The 21914-nt window shown below is 39.6% G+C and overlaps 2 protein-coding genes across 7 annotated transcripts in view; one reads left to right on the top strand and one right to left on the bottom strand.

The window, feature by feature from the left end:
- Positions 1 to 11093, top strand: ddx23 (DEAD (Asp-Glu-Ala-Asp) box polypeptide 23). Of its 3 annotated transcripts, none has more exons than XM_044212576.1 (17): positions 1 to 157; positions 1592 to 1749; positions 1933 to 2052; positions 2839 to 2932; positions 3025 to 3090; positions 3180 to 3318; positions 3408 to 3541; positions 5233 to 5345; positions 5452 to 5595; positions 5759 to 5984; positions 6279 to 6424; positions 6550 to 6727; positions 7237 to 7479; positions 7584 to 7735; positions 7825 to 7933; positions 8947 to 9121; positions 9323 to 11093. In XM_044212576.1, the coding sequence occupies exons 2-17, from the start codon at positions 1592 to 1594 to the stop codon at positions 9544 to 9546; spliced, it is 2421 nt and encodes an 806-aa protein (XP_044068511.1). In that variant the 5' UTR covers positions 1 to 157; the 3' UTR covers positions 9547 to 11093. The 3 variants fall into 3 exon arrangements, with proteins under 3 accessions (XP_044068511.1, XP_044068510.1, XP_044068509.1); XM_044212575.1 differs by lacking the exon at positions 1 to 157 and adding an exon at positions 172 to 261 and having other exon boundaries at positions 2842 to 2932; XM_044212574.1 differs by lacking the exon at positions 1 to 157 and adding an exon at positions 173 to 261.
- cacnb3a (calcium channel, voltage-dependent, beta 3a) overlaps positions 11080 to 21914 on the bottom strand; it is a 26212-nt gene continuing 15377 nt past the window's right edge. For 3 of the 4 annotated variants that reach the window (XM_044212584.1, XM_044212583.1, XM_044212585.1), the window contains 12 exons: positions 21120 to 21239; positions 20221 to 20343; positions 20007 to 20122; positions 19848 to 19927; positions 19717 to 19736; positions 18821 to 18898; positions 17657 to 17715; positions 17442 to 17542; positions 17196 to 17347; positions 17023 to 17118; positions 15734 to 15904; positions 11080 to 13868 (listed from right to left, as the gene is read on the bottom strand). In XM_044212584.1, coding sequence (XP_044068519.1) covers positions 13458 to 13868; positions 15734 to 15904; positions 17023 to 17118; positions 17196 to 17347; positions 17442 to 17542; positions 17657 to 17715; positions 18821 to 18898; positions 19717 to 19736; positions 19848 to 19927; positions 20007 to 20122; positions 20221 to 20343; positions 21120 to 21239 — 1527 coding nt within the window. In that variant the 3' untranslated portion in view covers positions 11080 to 13457. Of the gene's footprint in view, positions 13869 to 15493; positions 15540 to 15733; positions 15905 to 17022; positions 17119 to 17195; positions 17348 to 17441; positions 17543 to 17656; positions 17716 to 18820; positions 18899 to 19716; positions 19737 to 19847; positions 19928 to 20006; positions 20123 to 20220; positions 20344 to 21119; positions 21240 to 21914 lie in introns of all 4 variants that reach the window. The other variant, XM_044212586.1, reaches the window with a different exon arrangement.

Here is a 21914-nt window from a genome sequence, read left to right on the forward strand (position 1 = left end):
GGGAAATGTAGTGAAAAAAGCCGATTTGTCCACTCTGTTTGGAACGCTCAGTACTACGACTCCCACAAACCCTTGCTGGTTTTAGCTCGTGTCGGTCGATATGGCGTCTTCTTGAAGCGTACACAAATCGCAAGTGTTTTGTTGACAAGTGATTAAGGTAAGTTTTAAATGTTGTAAACCACCCACACCTCTGCTTTATAAAGTGTAAAGGGTTGAATTGAATGAGGTTTTAGTGTTGCATGTATGGGCAGTTTCTTTAAGGTAATTAGCCTTTTTGCTAAGTTGTTAGCTAACGTAAGGAGCTAGGTTAGTTAGCTTGTTCACACTATCCACTGCATTCATTCTGCAGAGGCTGAGTTATTTAATTTTGTCTCGTTATTTAAGTTTCTTTCAGCATTGGTGGTGAATTTTTATAAGGAACTAAAATAAGCCTGAAACTTTTACCGTAAGACTAATAATGGACATTACCTTCAGGTACTCGCAGGGGAAACGTTCTCATTAATGTAAAATTTAAGCGCATAAGCCATCCTTATGGATAAAAGTTGATATACATGTGTGTCAAAAGTCGTGAACTCACTCAATACAAGTGATTTTTCTTTATTGGAAAGACTGTAGTGTGTTGTACGTTGTCTAAAAAGCACTGGACAATATTCAACTTCAAATTTTCATCTTTAACTTTAGTTATATTGTCCCCAACGGGAAATTTGTAATGCAGTCAAGTGAAACACAGACCACACCGACATGGAGAAACATAATAAGATACATACATTATATTATAAAAATATGTAAAACATATGCCGAACACAAGCAATTCATGTCAAAAGAATGATGTAGTTTGCATTGTTAGTGACCACGGCTTGCGTTAGCGTACTTTTTATGTTGCATATTTTATGATTGGCTATCGATGATCCATCTGATTACTCCGAGGTGGATAAGGTTATTTCCTCTAAACAACCTGCTGTTTTTAGCAAAAAATAAAATAAATTAAAAAATACAAAACAATCATGTTTTAAATGCTTTGCATTCTTTAACTCATGTACAAAAGAACTTAAACTTTTGGAAACAAAATATGCAGTATGACTGTACAAGTTACTTGAATCGCTTATACATTAATTTATTTATGTTTTGTTGGTAATGTTTTTTTCTGTTCTACTGCTTATATTGTCTTTTTTTTAGCTATGAGTTCTGCTCTGCCTTTTTTGTTGAATGAACTTGTGAGATCAAAAAACTTGACATTTTGGGATGGTGACATTGAGCAGCATATTGAATATGGTTGGTGGACTACAACAAAGAAGTACTACTTTTTTCACTAACCAGGCACAAACAACCTGACAACATGACCTGAATTGCATCCACTGTCTTATCTCTCAAAGAAGGTTTACTCAAAGATTATACCTTTTGAGGAAAAACTATTGAAAGCAAATTTAAATGTTACAGTGCCATAACAGCATAACTGTAGGCTGTTCATTAATTCACGTCCTCTGGTACAAAAAGTACAATGCCTTATTAAAAATCTACCCAAGTGTTAAAAATGCAGTACAAGTGTTAGGCTTATGACCAAGATACTCACACATGCTCTTTGTGTTTGCAGATGGCAGCCGACCCCACAGACAAGAAGGATGCTGAGTCCTCAGGGACCAAAGACAGAGAGAGGAAACGCAGCCGTTCACGAGAGCGGGATCGTAAAGCCTCACCTTCACGCAAACGCCATCGTTCTCGTGAACGAAATCGCTCTAAATCTGCAGAAAGGTAACTAAAATGCAAGGGCACAAACTCATCTTTAACACTAGATTAAAGTTATAATTATTATAATTTCTGTATACTTACACACAGCATTTGTCTTATTTTTTGTATAACAAAGCTTCAGTTTGTCTGATGTTGAAGTTGAAAAAAAGAATTAAACATTGTATCTGATTTGTATTATAATAACAGAGACCGACGCATGAAAGACAAGGATAGAGACAAGGAACGTGACAGAGACAAGGACAAAGAGAGGAGCCGTAAGGACAGAGATGGGCATCGACGTGATAAAGATCGCAGCAAGAGGTCCAGGTATGTGAATGCAGAAATACACAGCTTTGTGAGATGGAGAAGGATCACATGACATGTAAATGCTAATTCACTTACTTTAAGCAAAACCAGAAAACCAAGAATTTTCTTTGCCATAATTTATACAACAACTTTATGTTGTGATTTTTTTTTTTAACTCTGAAGACTTTCAAACAACTGTATGTAAATGTGTCATTCACATTTATGCTGCGTTCATGTCATATTGGAGTTATTGTAATTACCAGCTTCCAACTTGTAAACAACATTTGCGCCAACCTCCAAGTTATAATTATGACTGGGAAACTGACAACTTTGATATATCCGACTTGGCGCTTTATAATGCAGAAGTGCCTGAAAACCAAACAAACATGGATGCCTCACGCCAAATTTAATGTGCATATTGTTCAATGCACGGTATTTTTCACCCTCACTTCACAAAATGGTAACAAGACTGAATGCCAGCAGTGAGTTTTTGGATGCACTTTGAGATGCAAAAAGAAATTCTCTTGCGGTCTCCAAATAGCAATGGTCAAATTTCATCACATTCACTACAAAAATAAATTATTACAGCCTAGAAAGTCTGTTGGGTTTCAGTCTTGTGATGCTGCACTTTCTCGATTTGTTGCTATGCTCTTATTAAACAATAGGGAATTTTTTGACATGTGCTTGAATGGAGCAGATGCCATTTTTGTATACACTGCAATTAGTAAAATAAACAACGAATGAATGCTTGTTATTTTTGAAAGAGGTTGATTACATGTGTTCAAAGTCTGTCGCTTTCCTTTAAAGAAGTCTCTCACCCAAGTCGAAGGATGCCAAATTAAAGAGAGAAAGGGATATAAAAACAGAAGAGGAGGACGATGAAAAAAAGAAGAAAGATAAGGTAAGAATCTGGTTTTGGCTGAATCTTTTATAGCATTACTTTGTTTCTCAGGTTGTTATTTTGGGTGTTTGACCTGTGTTGCTTCTGTTCAGGTCCAACCTTTGTCTTTGGAAGAGCTTCTCGCCAAGAAGAAGGCAGAAGAGGAAGCTGAGGCAAAGGTGAAAACTTTCCAGAGGTTCACATTTTCTTTTCCGCTTTTAAACCCAAGATTATTTTTTCCTCACTTTTTTAAATTTTTCCTTTTCAGCCCAAGTTCCTCTCCAAGGCGGAGCGAGAAGCAGAGGCTCTGAAACGGAGGGAGCAACAGACCGAGGAAAGGAGGAGGTTGATGGAAGAGGAGAGGAAGAAGAGAAGGATGTTCCAGGACATGGGGAGAAAAATGATGGGTGTGTATCAACCCTCTAGTTCATTCAGTTTGAAGCAATCTGCATGCTGTTATAGAAGCGTAATGATTGTAACTGAGTATGTGTTACAGAGGACCCCCAGGAGAGGGAGAGACGAGAGCGAAGAGAGCGAATGGAGCGAGAGAACAACGGGAATGAAGAAGATGATGGACGACAAAAGCTCAGAGAGGAGAAAGATAAAAGCAAAGAACTCCACGCCATCAAGGTTAGTTTCAAGAGAAATTGCACTATTGTGTAGAGCAGATGAAATGGTGGCTGTGACCGGTATTAAACTGAGTCTTAAGTCCCATTCCCCGATGTGGTGATTTTAACATTACCTGCACTGGTCAGTGATTTTAATCCCACCCGGAGCGCATATTTTTCACCCGTGCCTCATTAATTATTACACCCACAAATGACCTACTGTTTTTCGCCAAACTCGCTGGTCTTCCTGTGGTTTAAATCCCATCCTTAGCCACGTCCTTGTATTTTAAAGTCTATCTCTGAGTTTTTTTCCGTGGGAAGAGCTGCTTGTCCTTGTACTTTATTTTATTTTAATCAGCTCCGTGTGAAATTTGACTTGTGAGAAAATGGAGAAAGTAAAAAAAATTTGTTGCTGATCTGATAGACGGAACCAATACGACGACAGAATTAAAGCCCAATGGGAGAGCAAGACCCCGTTAAAGCTCGTCAAATGGGCAGTTGTAATGCCAGCCACTGGTAGATATTGTTTTTCTGTTTTGGCTAGTCCTGCAGAATGTCCATGTTGATTAGACCACACCCTGTATTTTTGTGATGGTTAAAATGCTGTCCGGTACAATGAGTTAAATTACAGAGAAACACAGTGAGTATTTTATTCCCCACCTGTAATGTTAATCCTGTTCGAATGGGGCTTTAGTGTGTTTGGGCAGACTGGGTCATTTAATTAACCTAAAGTTTCTTATCTGAAACTGCAGTAACCATTATACTGTATTTGTATTTCTCATCCACCTTTCACTTAACGTTAACTTCATGTTAAAGTCACAACAGAAATCTCACTAGGTGGGACCTTCGTAAAACTTTAAACACAGCATGCCGTCAGATTAACGTAAAGGCTGTAACAGGTCAAGGTTAAATACACAGAGAGAAATTTAATGCCCATCTTTTCTTTTTTTTTTCCTCACTCTAAGATCACTCTATAAATTTCCTTTGCACAGAGAAAGTAAACCACTTTAATAAACCACAAAACACTGTGAATAATTTAAAGTTGCTGAGGAGACCAGATTCAAAAATATTTGAAATGATGAATTGCAGGACAAGAGGTTTTTAAAAAACTCACACAACCACAACCAGACAAACCATCTCCCTTCTTATAATTTTAATTTAAATATGTGCCAACTGGATGAATGAAATGCTTTACAGTACACACAGCATGTGAGAAATTAAATGTTTCCCAACTTAATGCCTTGTGATTCCATGATTCTGTCAGCTGTTATAAAAAATAATTGATGAAAGTGTTGAGAAATATGTATTTACTATAAAAACCAAGGCAAGCGTCTCTCGCGCTCACAATGGTCATAAATTAAGAAGGCAAAATACATTTCTACTCACTGCTGTTCTCTGTAGTGCCACTGCTCCCTCTCATGCACCAGGTACCAAATATCAAGTGAGCATTGTGGCTTTTTCCTTAAATGTCCTCTCCGTAATGAAGATTTACCTAACAGACACCTGTGCCTGAAGTCCTTAAACAGATAAAGCCAACAATGTAACGTATTCCATGTCCTAACAGCAAAAGCTGTCATGTACTTGACATGTTAGTATTCAAGCATTTCAAACATTTACTGTCAAAATGTCGGCCTTCTGTGGATTCTAAAACATGCGTAAAAAGTTAACATTTAAATGATGTAACTTGCTAAATTAAATGTTTGATCTTTACAGGAGCGTTACCTGGGTGGGCTCAAGAAACGCCGGAGAACTCGTCACCTGAATGACAGGAAGTTTGTGTTTGAGTGGGATGCTTCTGAAGACACTTCAGTCGACTACAACCCAATGTGAGTCAACATGAACACATTGCATCTGTTGAACTGAAGCAGGTCTTTGTTTGATCAGAATGTGTGCCAGTCTTATACAATGTGATGTTCCCAATCTGTCTCCCAGTTACAAAGAAAAGCATCAGGTACAGCTGTACGGACGCGGCTTCATCGCTGGCATCGACTTAAAGCAGCAGAAAAGAGACCAGTCACGTTTCTATGGTGACCTGATGGAGAAAAGGCGCACGCTGGAAGAGAAGGAGCAGGAAGAGTGAGTAAAACATACAGCTCAGTTTGTGGCTTTAAGGAGCATACTGGTGGTTTTCAAACCTAATCCAAAAATAAGGCTGAGTGTATATTAAATAAAACTAACTGGAAGGTAGTAGTAGGTAGTAGGAAGGCACTATCTAATGTTTATTCTCTACTCCTCTCAGGGTAAGACTGAAGAAGATGCGTAAGAAGGAAGCCAAGCAGCGCTGGGACGACAGACATTGGTCTCAGAAGAAGCTGGACGAGATGACGGACAGAGACTGGCGAATCTTCAGAGAGGACTACAGCATCACCACCAAGGGAGGAAAGATCCCGAACCCCATCAGGAACTGGAAGGAGTATTCGCTGCCCGCACACATCCTGGAGGTCATCGAAAAATGTGGCTACAAGGTCAGCTCACTTAGTCTCCACGTTGAAGTTTTCACAAGAGGAAAACAGAGTGGTGGAGGTGCACTGTGAGAATTTGTATTTGACAAGCAAATACATGTAAATCTTTGATTTATGTTGTTTTAGTTTCAGTTGTGCACATTAAGTAAAATGCTCATGATTGAAATAGTTACTTTATTTTACCTTTTTTATTTTCTTTTGATTTTCTTTTGAATTGACCTACAAACTGATATCTCCCCACTTTTCTCACTGTCTTTAAATTGAATCACTAATAATGACTTTTCTCTTAAAATCCAGGATCCGACACCTATTCAGAGGCAGGCCATTCCTATTGGTTTACAGAACCGTGACATCATTGGTGTGGCCGAGACAGGTAGCGGTAAAACGGCTGCTTTCCTGATTCCACTGCTGGTCTGGATTACCACCCTGCCAAAGATTGACAGGTAACAATCAAATAATCCCATTAATAATGTCCCACTTAATTTTTCCAATATTTGCATGTACAAATTTTTTTTTTTTACTCACCATCTATTACATTCATCTGTTCTCTGTTTGGCTCTTTGTGCAGGATTGAAGACTCAGACCAGGGTCCTTATGCTGTGATCCTGGCCCCGACACGTGAGTTGGCGCAGCAGATTGAAGAGGAGACCATAAAGTTCGGTAAACCGCTTGGCATCCGCACAGTGGCTGTGATTGGAGGAATCTCCAGAGAGGACCAGGGCTTCCGTCTCAGGATGGGCTGTGAGGTGAAACATTCAGCATTTACACTTGTGTCTCTTGGAAGAGTAGAAAAAACAGCTGAAACAGTATCTAGATAATCAATTTAAAGTCACACGGTTGATTACAGTGCGGGCAGAATCGAGATAATAAGAACGCTTATTAATACCAGGTGTAAATGCAAAGGTCCTGGGGTCAGATGTCATTATCCAGATAACGTATCCATTTACAGGTGACATGCTAATACCAGGTGTAAATGGACCCTGTGGCAAGACATGTAGTGACTTTGTTAAAAGCCTGTAAATCAAGAGTGGTGGAAATATTTAATGTGACTTATTTCAATAGAATATGTTAAAAAGGAATTTTGCTGGTAAAAGTGATTCTTAGCAGCTGTTTCTTTAGCTTACCAGACTGTAGCAATTTAAACAAAAACATAATTTCAGACACTGTACACTTGGCAGGAAGCCCAATCTCATAGGGTAACGATGCTACACAAAACACACATATTCACCAGCTGTATGTTTTCCCTGTCTAACAGATTGTGATCGCCACCCCTGGCCGTCTGATCGACGTGCTGGAGAACCGGTACCTGGTCCTGGGCCGCTGCACCTACGTGGTCCTCGATGAGGCCGATCGTATGATTGACATGGGCTTCGAGCCAGACGTCCAAAAGATTCTGGAGTACATCCCAGTGACCAATCAGAAGCCAGACACCGAGGAAGCAGAGGACCCTGAGAAGATGATGATGAACTTTGAATCTGGAAAACATAAATACAGACAAGTATGTTTATCTGTCAGACGTTTGCAAACATCATTTTATAAACAAGACTTGTGTAGGTGCCAGGTGCTCTCACTGTTTTCAAACTGTATTTTTGCATCTTTCAGACGGTCATGTTCACAGCTACTATGCCTCCAGCTGTGGAGAGACTGGCCAGGAGCTACTTGAGACGTCCTGCTGTGGTGTACATCGGGTCTGCTGGCAAACCTCACGAGAGAGTCGAACAGAAGGTCTTGCTTATGTCCGAGGGAGAGAAGAGGTGAGACAGACACAAACATATAACTGTAAACATCAAACATCCCGTTTGTTTCTGTCTTACTGAGTGGCTTTGCATTATGTGTGGTGCAGGAAGAAGCTGCTGGAGGTGTTGTCGCATGGCTTCGAGCCTCCCATCATCATCTTTGTCAACCAGAAGAAGGGTTGTGACGTGTTGGCCAAGTCTCTGGAGAAGATGGGGGTAAGTCAGTGTAGACTAGAACAGTGGTTTTAAAGCCCCTGAAATTTGGTGTCAAATGTTACGTTTTTCTTTATAACATTAAATGTTCATGACTAAATAAGCAACAATAAAAGTTTAAGTTTGTTAATTTATTTAAGTTTATCGCTCAAAATCTGAGCTAATCACAACAACCATGAGCTGTCACCAATGTTAGCAGTGACAATAACTGCATATTTATCAGGGTTTTAAGTGTTTATTTCAATGTTTGTTTGCGTTTGAAAACATAATAAAAGCATTTTGTTAATGTAAATGTTGCTACGTTTTTAGCCAGGCTACTGAAATATCTCAACTATTGGATAGATTCCCATGAAAGTTTATACAGACATTCATGGTCCCCAGAGAATTAATCCTAATAGCCTTGGTGATCCCCTGACTCTTCCTCTAGTGCCACCAGCAGGTCAGTTTTTACTAATCCAGGGAAATATCTCAACATCTACGAGATGGATTGGCATTACATTTTGTAGAGACTTTCATTGCCTAATGACGTTGGTGATCCTCTGACTTTTTCTCTAGCGCCACCATAACGTTTTGTGTGAAATGACTTGACAAATATTGGATTTATAGCCTTGAAATTTGGTACAAACCTGGTGAAATTTTCTATTTTTTAACTTGTCCAATACTTTATAACTAAATACCTGCAAAACTAATGACATTCCCATGAGCCTCACCTGTACTTTGTGTTTAGTGCTAATTAGCAAATGTTGCTAAACCTGCTGAACAACATCATGTTAGCATTCATTGTCATTGTGAGCATCACGTTAGTTCAAAGCACCGCGGTGTCCAAGTAAAGCTTCAGTGTGGCTGTAGACTCAGTCCTGTTTTAATGTAGTGAAATTTTAATCAAAAATGGAAATAAATCTTGCGGCACCCACTTCGGGAACCACCGGACTACACGCTCTTAACTGCCTGTCAGTGAACTGGATTTCCTTAAATATAAAGCAAAACTGAACCTCAATTGTCTCTTCCTCACACAGTACAATGCTTGCACGCTGCACGGTGGCAAAGGCCAGGAGCAGAGAGAGTTTGCTCTTTCCAATCTCAAGGCAGGAGCCAAAGACATCTTGGTGGCCACAGACGTTGCTGGTCGAGGTATCGATATCCACGACGTCTCCATGGTGCTTAACTATGACATGGCTAAGAACATTGAAGGTAAGAAGCCTCATTCTTTGTGCAGTGTTTCCTCAGTTTTTTTCCTTCACATTCAACACATTTATTTTGTGAAAACTAGAGTCTTGTTAAGAATTCATAACATACAATACATATAAATAAAGTATTCGCTAAGCCATCCTTGTGTCGTTATTTCAATCTGGTGACAAAGTTTCCTGTTTTCTTTTCTTCCTCCCCCTGCAGACTACATCCATCGTATCGGTCGTACGGGTCGTGCTGGTAAGAGTGGTGTGGCCTTGACTTTCCTCACTAAAGAGGACTCGGCGGTGTTCTACGACCTGAAGCAGGCCTTCCTCGAGAGCCCAGTCTCCACCTGCCCTCCAGAGCTGACCAACCACCCGGACGCTCAGCACAAACCTGGAACCATCCTGACCAAGAAGAGACGCGAGGAGACCATCTTTGCCTGATTTACCCCGGACTTTATCCACTGAACACAGACAACTGTGTTTCAAACTGTTTTAATCATGTTGTATCACTGCACAATATGCATTTCTCTGTTTTTTCTTTCAGGATTTGGTCTGCAGATTATTTCTTTTGTTCTTTCTCACCTTGCCTCCCATTCCGTCAGTCTGTTTTTATCTTTTCAACCAGTCTGTTGGTAGAAAAGAACACATTGTTAACTGGTGCAGAAATCATCACAAGCACTGGTTCTGGGATTGTAAGGCTCAAATGTGGCCAATTCTCATTGATGTGCGTGAATTTGAATGTGTGAATTTGAATCCGTTGATGTGTAAATGTGGACTTCAGTGGTAGATGTTTGTTTTGCTTCTATAAACAAGAGCCAGGATCAGTGAGCAGGACCCTGATGATGTAACCGAGCTGCACTGTGTAAATGCTACTCTTCAGTTATCAAATGTGATAAATACCAACCAAAATGTGAGTGTAGATGAGCAGTAAGTGCATTTTTATTAATTTTCTGTTACCATAAATAGTTTCCTGACAGTTTAAGAAACCAATGCCAGAATTGATGGCATTTTCTTTAGCTTCAGTTGCGTCCTCTTGACTAAATTGCAGTTCATTGTTTTAAATATAAACATTTGTATGAAGTGAATACAGTAAATTTGTCAAATTTATCGGTAGCAAGAAGTTCGTTTTTGTTTTTTTTAGTCTAAAATAATAGTGGTGTGCTCAATGGGTTAATCTTGGGATGCAGAAAAGGGGTTGAAATCTTCAAACAAGTACAAAAGAGCAAAATTCAGGCACTCACACAGAGAAGCAGGAGTAATGTGGAGTTGTGATTAAAAAATCTTTATTGATTACAAGGCTTGCTATTGGCATGAAACTTTTAAAAAAGGACCGTTTTTGATCTTTGCAGCTTTTCATCATAAGTCAAATTAGGACATGATACCTGAGTCTGACCTTTTTTTTATGTGTTAGTTTTATGTATGTCATTCAGGTGTGTGTCCTGCTTGGATAACTGGGTCAACAGGGGTGGGAAAACAAAGTTGGTTGTTGATGGTGGTTATTAACTCAAATGAAAAACATATACATGTACATAAGTGATTCATGTATAGTATGTTTCTAATTTCAGTTACCTGCCAAGGATGATTAGTTATAAGCAAATCAAAACTCCACATTACTCCTGCTCCTTTTTGTGTGAGTGCCTGAAGTTTGCAGTTTTGACAGTTTTTTAAATTTATTTTTTTTACCTCAAATGTATGAATAACCAGTCAGATTATCTCATTTTCATAGAGTTTAAAGGCCCTGAAAACACATTTTCTCAATCAGCCTCCCCTGTTTGTGGGGACATGAATACAGTGTGCTCACACACACGGAAAAGCTGATATACGATATGATCAGAGTACAATTTTGAACAGATAATATTAAGTATTGGAATACTTTATAAGAGCCTACCACCAAGCTTGTGGCTCTATGAGGCTAACAATGGCAAGTTTGAGTGTATTATAGTAAACAAAAAAAGGGACACAAACAATTAAAAGTACATAAAATGTTATGTTTATTTTGTTTGTCATATTTTACTTAGCATTGTAAATCTATTTTCAAATAGAAAGCATTCTATACAGCATCAGGCAGGAAATGTCTCACTTTTTACACATTTGCTGTCTCTTTTGATAAATAGAGGGAAGAGGCGTGTTGGGTCACGCTAGCACGCTGTGGTAGTCTGGTGGATACACGGTTATATTTAGTGCAGTTATTGCATTACAAAGCAACCATCCCAAAAAAAAGTAGTGCAATTTTTTTTTTTTTTACTCACACAAAAGAGGAAGTCCAGATGGTCTAAGGCGTTTTTAAGTTTTTCAATGTTAGGCTTAGTATTGCATACAGAATAAGACAGAGGAAACTAAATTATAACCCTTGTAAAAATTGTGCTTCATAAATTGAAAAACCTCAACTGCTTTATCAGTTGCTAAATTGGTCCGCTTTGAAAAAACATACTCTGCCAAAATATAATGAAAATAGCTAATTGGTGAACTAAGACATGCAGGGCTGAAATAATTCACTCATTCCGTTTTATCACAAATTTAAAAAAAATCGTAGGCCTGATCTGGGATCGGGACAATTTTTTTAGTGAGTGACTTTTAAAAGTGTGTCAACCAGTGTCCAGCCAATAAAATGTGTGGAAAAAAATGTCCCCAGTATTAAGGTTTGTGGATAAATAAACTTATGCATTCTGATTTTTAGTAATAGTGTTGTTAGTGGTGTGAGGAGTGAGTAGCCCCAAGGACAAGACTATCACTACAAGACAACGAGGAGAATCAGAATCAGTGCATTACTAAAATACTTAACTGTAAAAAGAAACAATCAGATTTTCATGCAACACTTGCATAGATTTTTTTTCATTTTTTTTTTCAATCATGCTGATTTTTTTTTCTCTTCAAAATATACAGAACACTAGATAGAGAGAGATACCTGTGAGACATGGAAGCAGTAAACCAGTAATTCCTAAAGTCGGCTGTTGACAGCATCGAACACTGTGTGTGAACAGAAGCAGGTCGCTGCTCGTCAGCATCACGTCCAAAACTCTTCATCGGCTCGAGGACTAATAATGGTGCAGGAACAGAATGACATCGTGTCACGGGTGCTACGAGTCCTTTGGGAGCACGACACATTCGTTACATGGAGTCGAGCGCGATGAGTGTGTAGGACTTAACACCTGAGGATCTGCCTTGGTAAAAACCTAATCAACTGTAAAACTGCAGTACACAAACAATGTTTGGCAAAGACGTACAAGGGGGAGGGGGAGATAAGTGTAGAAACTGTGGATGCTACAATCAATAACGTGCTACAATCGAATTACAGGGCGATCGGTTGGGTTGGAGACACCGGGTGGTGCTTTGGAGGTGCAAAAGGCATGCAAGCCTACATTCTCTGAAGCCTGGATTTGAAGAGGAGCTGCAGCTGTGCAGCCTGTGCTTGATATATGTGAATGATTCAATGTAAACAAGCAGTTTGGCAAATAATTCCCCCTTTTAAAAGATAACATTCCCTTTACATTCTCTGTGCCCGTTTTTAGTTTTTTAGAGGTGTTAAGAGTGATTGTGCAACAGCAAAGAGAAGCGATGCCCAGAACGTACTGTACTGTACTGTAGGTGACACTGACTCTGTACTGCAGCTTCGTACCAGCTTACTTAACTGTGTGTGTGTGTGTGTGTGTGTGTGTCTTCCAACATGCCATTCAGAGTACAAACTGACTGAACACATGGATGGCAACATTTCTCTGAAACAACAAACAAGTCCATATTAACAAAATCAAACAAATATAGTAGCAGTGAAACAAAACCAGGTGCCCATTCATTATATACATTGTAATCAAATGCATTACTATTTCCCATAAAAGGATTAAACAGTAGACATTCCTACATTAGTTTATCCGTAAAGATCATTCAGTTCCTGTTCTGACGTTAATGTGCAAATAGTCTTAAAATAATTATACTCATACATGCAATAGTAAAGATAGTTTAAAAGTCTTAGGAATTTTAAGGCCAGTATATGAGACATCCTACAATAGAGAAACCTTAGGCAAAGCAGCTAAAGTTTGAGTTTGCGTACAGCTGGTAGCCTGAAACCTTTCCGTTGCAGAGGTGAGTAGCCCTGTTGACTTTTATCTGTCATTACATCCCCTCGGTTTAGCTAAACTGGGAGTCTGGAAGAGTGCGACTGGAAATACTGGAAATAGACCTACAGTTGTCTGCTTAAATAAACTGGGCATCTGTTTCTGTTTGTGTCTGATTAAACTTTGGAGCGGATTAAGGGGCAAGTTTTTCATCTCTAAATCGTTTGTTTGGGAACGTACAACGGTCGGAGGGCTCGGGGTGATCTCGGTGCTGATGTGGAGGCTGGAGGGGGGCCTTGTTCCTCAGTAGGTGTCTCGGGGCCAGGGGCGGCTGCGCTGGCGGTTGTTCCTCTGGTTGTGACCTTGCTGAGCTTCGCGTTGGAGCAGCCTGTCCTGTGACTCGTGCCCATTGGCACTGTGGGCACTGCCTGTGTGCCCACGGTGAGGGGGGTACATGTCCCTGTATGTACGAGCATGGCAGGGGGAGGCATACTCATCCTCCTCCTCTTCTTCCTCCTCCTCTTCTTCCTCCTCCTCCTCTTCGTCCTCCTCACCCCCCCTGCGGCACGGGCTCTCCCTCTGGCCGCGAGACAAGGAGTCACTGGCCTCGTCAGACGGCATAAGACTGTCCTGCTCCAAGGGGGAGTGGGCCTCCTCGCATGCCTCCTCCTCCTCGTCACCCACCGCCTCACGAGGCTGCGGCTGGTTCTTGTTCTGGAGGATTCGAGTATCATGGAGGGAAAAGAGAGAAAGAAAGAGAGTCAAAAGAAAGCTCTGACAGCACAGACAGTTTTTCTGCCACAGCTAGTTTTCATAGACAGCAAACACAGAGGGTGGACAAAATAATGCAAACACTACATCAAGAAGGACTTTGATGGAAAGTTTCAAATCTATCTTTAAACAACACAGTGACCTAGATGTGGGTATGTCAGTATTGTTTTAAGACAGACTTTAACTCTTAAATTACAAACACTAAAACAAAGCAATTGAAAAATGGATTAGGAACATGGTCTAGTTAATGATGGGTTATTGTTTTATTTGTCAAATGTCAACCTCATGGTGGCGCTAGAGTAAAAAACAGAGGACCACCAAAGTCAGTAGGATTCATCCTCTGGGGACCGTGAATGTCTGTACAAAATTTTGTGCCAATCTGTCCAATAGTTGTTGAGATATTTCAGTCTGGATCAAAGTGGTGGCCAGACCGACAATGCCATCCCTAGAGCCACGCTGCTAGCATGCCTAAAAAATAAACCACAAATGTTTGTGCTAAGTCAAAAAGACTTAATTTCAGCCATAGATGGCGTACACGTGAAACACATTTGGTTCACATCTGCAGAGGTAGTTAATGATTAACTATTTATGAGTGCTGAGTCTCTATTTTCTTTATAACAGAGTGACAAAGAAGTTGAATCACCTGAGCCCAAACTGCAGATGCACTGCTCAAAGAAATATTCTTTTAAAATGTTTAAGGAAAGTTTCTAAAATGTCACGACGGACATTGTGGGAAATCAGTTTATTCTAACCCTGACCTGCAGTCAGAATAAGGAGCAGCGTTCATAATCTGCAAGTAACAGAAATAAGACAGAACTGTAGAATATATACAATGTAAAGGGGGTTGAGGATGTTAATAACTGGCATGCAGCAGTGTTGGTAAAGTCTCTTCAAAGTCCTTTTTAGTTAAGTGTTTACAGTGTTTTGTTTGTGTAAACAAATCAAACTACAGACACTGAACAAAGAAATGCCAGTGAAACAAGTGAATGGATGGTCAGGAGGTTACTCTTAATATAAACATAAAATGTTATTGTACTGATGTTTTGGTCTCCGCTTATTGTTAAGTAAAATATTAATTTAGTTCGGGTGAAATCATTATTTAAGCCTTGATCATATGCCTTTAATTAGCATTGTCATTCAAGATATCATTGTGTGCCACTGTGAGCGGTGGGCACCATTCACAAAGCATGCTTGGAAAAGGATCACCGCCGAATGAAAATAATACAATACAATAGTCAGATTTTGACATTTCATACAAACATTTTATAATTTTCAAACATGACGTTCTCAATTATGGTGTTAAATTTAAGCTGCTTTGTGAATTTTCTCCCAGAAAGCTTGTGGCGCAGTGATTCACCTGAGACCATCAACTAAAGGAAAGGAGGCAGGATGCAATGAAGAAAAACACGTCATCTTTTCTGTGGCGAGATCTGAATGAATAAAATGCTGTTCATTCACTGTCTCAGCCGCTGTGTCGTGTTCAGGTGTCGGGAGGTGCGTAAGAGGGGATTTTTGGGGTTGAGAGTGCAAATATAAATATATATATATATATAAACCCTACTACTCACCCCATTTTGTAAGCGATCATTCAATTAATTCCTGTGTTTCAGAAAACTGCAAAAATGTTAAGCATGGATGAGTGAGAGGACAGACAAGACAGCTGGAGACAATCAAATAAAAACAAAGGAGTGAGTATCTGAGATGGGAAGAGCCGGTAAAGACAGCAACAACATACATGTTCAAAACAGGATTCCTACTTAAGAGTCTTAAAACAGTCCTGCTTTTTAAACAGATGAAGACAAACTCACCTGTAAGCTAGAGATGGCAGAAGGCGGGGTCATCAAACTCTGCTCCAATAAGGGGTTGAGAGGGGTGTTGCCTGGGAGGTGAGTGGCACGCCAGTAAACCTCCATGTATTCAGCCAAATGCTCACAAGCATCTTCCAGCTGGTTCTCATCCAAAATGACATCAAACATATCCTATAAGTGAACAAAAAGAAAATGCAAAATCAAGGCTCTTGTGGAATTACATCATTTTAACTCCAGCAACTGAACAAATTGTAAAGTGGCACAAAAGTTTAATTTACTTATCAGTATCACTGTAAAGGTGTACAACAGCGTACCACGTTAATGGTAAACATATCTACAAAAAGCAATATTTTTTGTATTGTAATGTGTGTAAAGGATCATAATATCTTACACAATCTGACCAGCTAGGTCACAGTGGAGGTTAGTCATAAAAACAAACAAACAAACAAACAAAAAAAAAAAAAAAAAAAAAAAGCAACAAAATCTAAATTATGCCTGACTCTCAAGAGTGATGTCATTGGTCCATCTTCCTGAGCCTTGAGTGGATATACAGTACATATACTTATATATATACAGTATATATATAATACATATATATGAAGTACATATTGTTCTCATGATAAAATGACCACAGTGAGGACCGCTCAAGTGCAAACACCTTGTATATGTGATTAGAACACGAACAAGAGTGCAGCCATGCTAGCAGCTCTGTTAGGCTGTACTTTAACACAGCTTTGCTTTGAGCTGAATGCTCACGCCATCATGCTTACAACGATAACGCTAACATGTTGATGTTACCATCTTAGTTTAGAGTGTTAGCATGCTAACATTTGCTAATTAGCACTAAACATAAAGTACAGCTGAGGTTGATGGACATGTCATTAGATTATTATTATATAGAAGTATTGGAAAAATGTACGTTTTGACCTGATGATGGCGCTAGATGAAAAGTCAGGGGATCTAAGTTATTACAATTCATCCTCTGGGCACCAAGAATGACTGTATAAAATTTACTGGCATCTAAAAGTTATTGAGATATTTCAGTCTGAATGAAAGTGGCGGACCGAGCAACCGACATTGCCATCCCAAGAGCCACGCCGCTAGCATGGCTAAAAATAATAATAAAAAATAAACCACAAATGTTTGTGGTAGGAGCTGCACTTTTTTCTTCCTCTTCTTCACCTTAAAAATATGACTTGTTTGTATAAGATATTCATATTGTACAGGTTGATTAGGAACAACCAAACATTATAGCACCACGAAGAAATCGACCCGCTTCCTCCACTCACAGGGGGGCACTGAGAGAGTTTGTCTGCAGCCATCATCTGCACATTCAGGTGCTTGCTCTGAGACTTCCCTCTGGATTTGACCAGCCTCTGGAGCACCTGAGAGAAAGAGAAAGTTAAAGGTGGAGGAGGATGAGGCAGTCTGAATCCAGCGTTCGTGAGGTAACCTACTGTACCTTAGGCGAGGAAACTTTCACATAGACAATGATGGGTGCGAGGGAGGTTTTGGCTAGCTGTGCGGGATGGTTGATGGTGTCCGCGTCCAGAATCACCAGCTGAAGGGTTTTGGCGAGCTCAAATATCCTCTCAATCTCACTCTGAACCTCCGCTGCACAGACAAGACACATTAGATTTGGTGAGTTTAAACTCATCACTTCATCATACGAAAAGATTATTTTCATGCTGACATGAAACACGGTCACCTAGGCTGGAGCGAGTGTTGGATCTCTCCATTATGGGTCTTTTGTTGAGGACAGATCTCTTGGCTAAAGACAGGTCGGCAGTTACACGGGTGATTGAGATTCTGCGGTGTCACAAATATAGAGAGGGAAAAATATGCTGTGAAACCTTTTGATCCGATTTATTAAAGGCTTGACTTCCCACAACTACAAAGATTAGTCTGTAATCTTTTACTGACCTTCCCTCAAATCTGTGTTTCAGGAAGTCAAAAAGAGCTTTCTGCATCATATCCGTCACCTAGGTGGGAGGATAAGAGGAAAGAAACAGACTTGTTTAAACAGACAGAACACAAACCTCCAAAAGAAATTATTTTTTGCTTTGGTTTAACTTCAGGATACCAAAACAACCAGACATAAAAACAGCTTCTACACACCATCACACTCATGAACAGTGAAATGTACATAATATCCATTATTGTCAAAGGACTAAGCAGGCTGTATTACTGTACATATACAATACATGTATACAGAAGTTGGAAAAGTAGCCAAAAAGTGTACTCAAGTAAACGTTACTTGAGTAAGAGTACTAAAGTACCTATTGAAAAAAACGGGAGTAGTGAGTAAATTCATGAGTAAAGAAAAAAAAAATTAAGAAAAGGTAAAGAAGTGAACATATACCTGTATTTGTAATCAATCTGTGATGAAATTTCATATCATCATGATAATATAAATAAATAAATAATATAATATAATATATAAAATCTCCATAGAAATTTGAGACTACATGAGTATTAAAAAAATGAATAAATAAATGTAGTGTGACAAATGTATGCTAATGTAACGTAGTAGAAGTATTGATTTTTCTCCCAAACTGTACTTGAGAAACAGTAAACATGCTGCATTAAAACTACTCCAAGTATAACTCACTCAAAAAAGTTACAAAAAGTACATGTAACATCAACATCAAGAAAACTGTGTCTGTTTGCTTGCAGGGCTCGGCCCTCGTCAGAAGTGCATAAGATAAATTTTAAGATTAATGGACAATGTGTTGAACAGGTGCCAGAAGTAAAATATCTGCTTTATTTTAGATTTCCACCTAAAATTCAAGAAACATGTTAAAATGGTGAGCACGGTTGCAAACTTACTTATTGAGACTCATTAGAGACTGTTTACCATTTTATGCTGCAAATAGTTTTACAAGTTTATACGTTATTGTGACCTCTCTGTCTTAAGCAGCATCTACAACATTCAAGCCTCTTACGATGATATATAATCGTCCAATAAAGTTGATTCTGATTCAAACGACAAATTCAGCAGTGCAAGAACAGTTTTAACAGAGAAAAAGAGCGCAGTGTGAGGAAGTCATTCTCTGTCTGCTGGAGGTGAAATGGGGAGAAGCTGACCTCATAGCCCTTCAGCGATGGTCCCACGAGGACCACCGGCCTCATAGAGGGCACCACGTCGTAGGGAGGGACGTGTTCCTGCCAGAAATAGGGGACGACGAGGAGAGAGGGATGAAGAACAGAGAGAGCAGGGGTAAGAAATAATGGGGGTCGGGTTTGATCAGGGTTTCTGTGGAGTTCACCGAATTAAATTGAGGAATTTGTAATACCACACAGAATTAAATGTAATACCCTTTTTAAATACTTTTTCACGGTCATAACAGTCAAACAATGATGGAAAACCAGCAGGGACAATAAGGCCTACAATTGTTCATAAGGTATATGAATTTAATGACATTTATCACATTTTTGCCAGTACTTTCTAAGCTGCATATGAAAATGAATCTTAGTAATATAATGAATCGATTAACCTGACCTTGACCCACGTAAGGAGCAGAAATGTCTGGATTAACCAATTAAATAATAAAACATTTATTTTAAGTGTTTGACACTTGCCCATTTTGAGACGATGAGCTTCCTAGCTACTGTGGCAAGCAGTGATAATAATAATAATAAATAATATTACTACATAATAACGCCACAGAGCAATATTATGCGCCCTCTACATGTGCAATCCACTGTCGCACCGGTCTCACTTAGTTTATAGATAAAGTAATATAAAGGTATAATGTCTACCAACAGCTCGTTGATAAAATGTATAATTGTTACTGTCTACGTCAGGCAAGAAAAATTATTTAAGAACTTTTTAATACCCTATAGGGCCATTTTTTGAGGGAACTAAATTCAATGCTTTTTAAGATTTTTCAAAGTATGCAGGTATCCTGATTATGTCCCTTAAAGTCAAAAACGATGTATTATGAGCACATGCTGTGTCATCATAAAGTGCCAAAACCTACCTGTTTTTGCTTCTGTTTGGCTTGTGAAAACAAGAAAATAACAATCAATGAAAGAAAAAAGACAGAAGACAGCAGAGGGAAAAGTTGTTTTTTGTTCCAGCTTAAGTAAGAGAAATATTTGCAGTACTTACATTCACCTGCAGATGGCGGTGTGGTCCTCCAACTCCCAGTCACCATGTCTCCCAAACTAGAGGAGTTGCCCCCTGTTTTCCTGCAACAACAACACACTAAATGATCAACCTTATATTGTGGAAATGAGTCCTCTGAGAAGCTTCATACTATTTACTGACCTTTGTTTCTGCTCCTGTTTGAGTCTCATTGCCTCCAGTCGTAGAGGGCTGGGGATGAAGGTGATGTCTGCTCCCTCTTTTACTAGCCGACCGATCCACCAGTCATTATTATACTTCTGTTAAATTCAGTACGACAACAGAACCGTGTCACATATATCTGTCTTGTTTTCATGTAATGGAGGTTCATCATCATTAGCAACAGATAATCACTCACTTCTTTGATGTGCAGGAAGTCTTTGGCATCGAAATTGACTGCAGCTCCTTGGACAGGACAGTCCTCATCCAGAGCTCCACAGTAACTTACATTCGTCTTTACTGCAAACGCTACAGGTTTGGACTATAGCAACAACAAATAAGAACAAGAAAAACACTCGTCATTGGTGGAAACAGTATAAGACTCAAGTCATGAATCTGGTGACTTTAGACTTTTAACACCAGTGACTCGTGACTTCACTTGGACTTTGAATAACTTGAATAACATAACCCCAAGCCCAAAGATGAAAAATGACATTACAAAAACATGACTTGACTTGGGACCTGTTGGTGTTGGAGCTTGACTTTGGACTATATAGCCAAGACTTGAAATTTACTTGAGACTTGCAAAACAATTTGTCCCACCTCTGGCTTTACAGATAGAAGGGTTAGAGTAGAGGTCAGTTCACAGCGATGCAGTCATTGACAAATCATCTACACACCCAGTTTGCAAAAGGCAAATGAAACTCGGACCATCCTCCGTCTGTTACACTGACAAATTTAAACAAATGCCTCAGTGTTTTACTTGTTTAAACATGTGAGTGATCAGCGTGTCTAGATCAGAGATTTGTGTATGACGTGCGGAGAATACAGAACAGACTAAAAACTTTTGCATGCGCTCCTGAGCAGCGCACAGCTGTTGTGTTCACTATTGCTGGTTGACATGAACACCAACATGAAGCAGGAGAAGTTCACTGTGCACCCAGTACATATTGGAGTCGATTTAACACTGAATATTGAGGGAAGAAAATGTGTTTTCTTTCAGCTTTTGGAGGATCTGATGACATGTGTGGTTGGTAACAAATATTTGGGGAACAGTTTTCCACATTTCATATATTGGAAACTTAAAACTGTTAAAACCTTAGCTCTGTCGAGCTGCAGTTGTGCCTGGCGCTCGGCTTCACGCCGATACGCCTCGCGGTCCTCCTCTGCTGACAGGTCTGAATCCGACGGTCTACTGGTGTACGAATCAGCTGACCCCTGTCAGGAGAGAGTCAGAGGTGGACATGGTAAGGATATAATTTGTGGTATTGTAATTAATAACTTCATAACTTACGTTAAGATTATCTAGTCAAACCAAGATTACTGAGGCACATTACTATGAGGTTTGATAGGTAGATCTACTGTTTCTGTTTATACTTCTACTTTCATCTGTCTTTCTGTTCCGCAGTCTTTGTGTGCAGGTGTGCATGCAAATACTGTACATGTCTGTATTCATGAACAGATTCATGTGTGAGCCTGTGTGTATCTACAACATAATGCTTTGCTCTCCCACACCAGCCATCTTCTGGTAGACCAAATATAGCACAAAGGAGGCAACTGCTTCCTCTTCTCTCCTGCTTGGCCCCAATCCATTCCATCATCCCCCACAGTGCAGCACATATACATCCTTTATTCCCCTGTTTATTCTCCAAGGACACCTCCTCATTAGCAAAATATATGCTGGCTATCATTTTTCATTGTATGCAGTTTAAGGACATATCGCAGGGATGGCTAGCACATTATGCTGAAAACGACAGATAAAGTAACATGGTGAAAATCACTTAATAGGTGCTGCTGCTGGTAGCTTTTATTCAAAACCTGTAAAGGCCAAAATACACTGCCGCCGAACGACGCGTGTCAAAACATCCGCCCCTATTATTTTCTATGTACAAC

The sequence above is a fragment of the Siniperca chuatsi genome, linkage group LG10 (assembly GCF_020085105.1).
Source record: "Siniperca chuatsi isolate FFG_IHB_CAS linkage group LG10, ASM2008510v1, whole genome shotgun sequence".
Lineage (NCBI taxonomy): Eukaryota > Metazoa > Chordata > Actinopteri > Centrarchiformes > Sinipercidae > Siniperca > Siniperca chuatsi.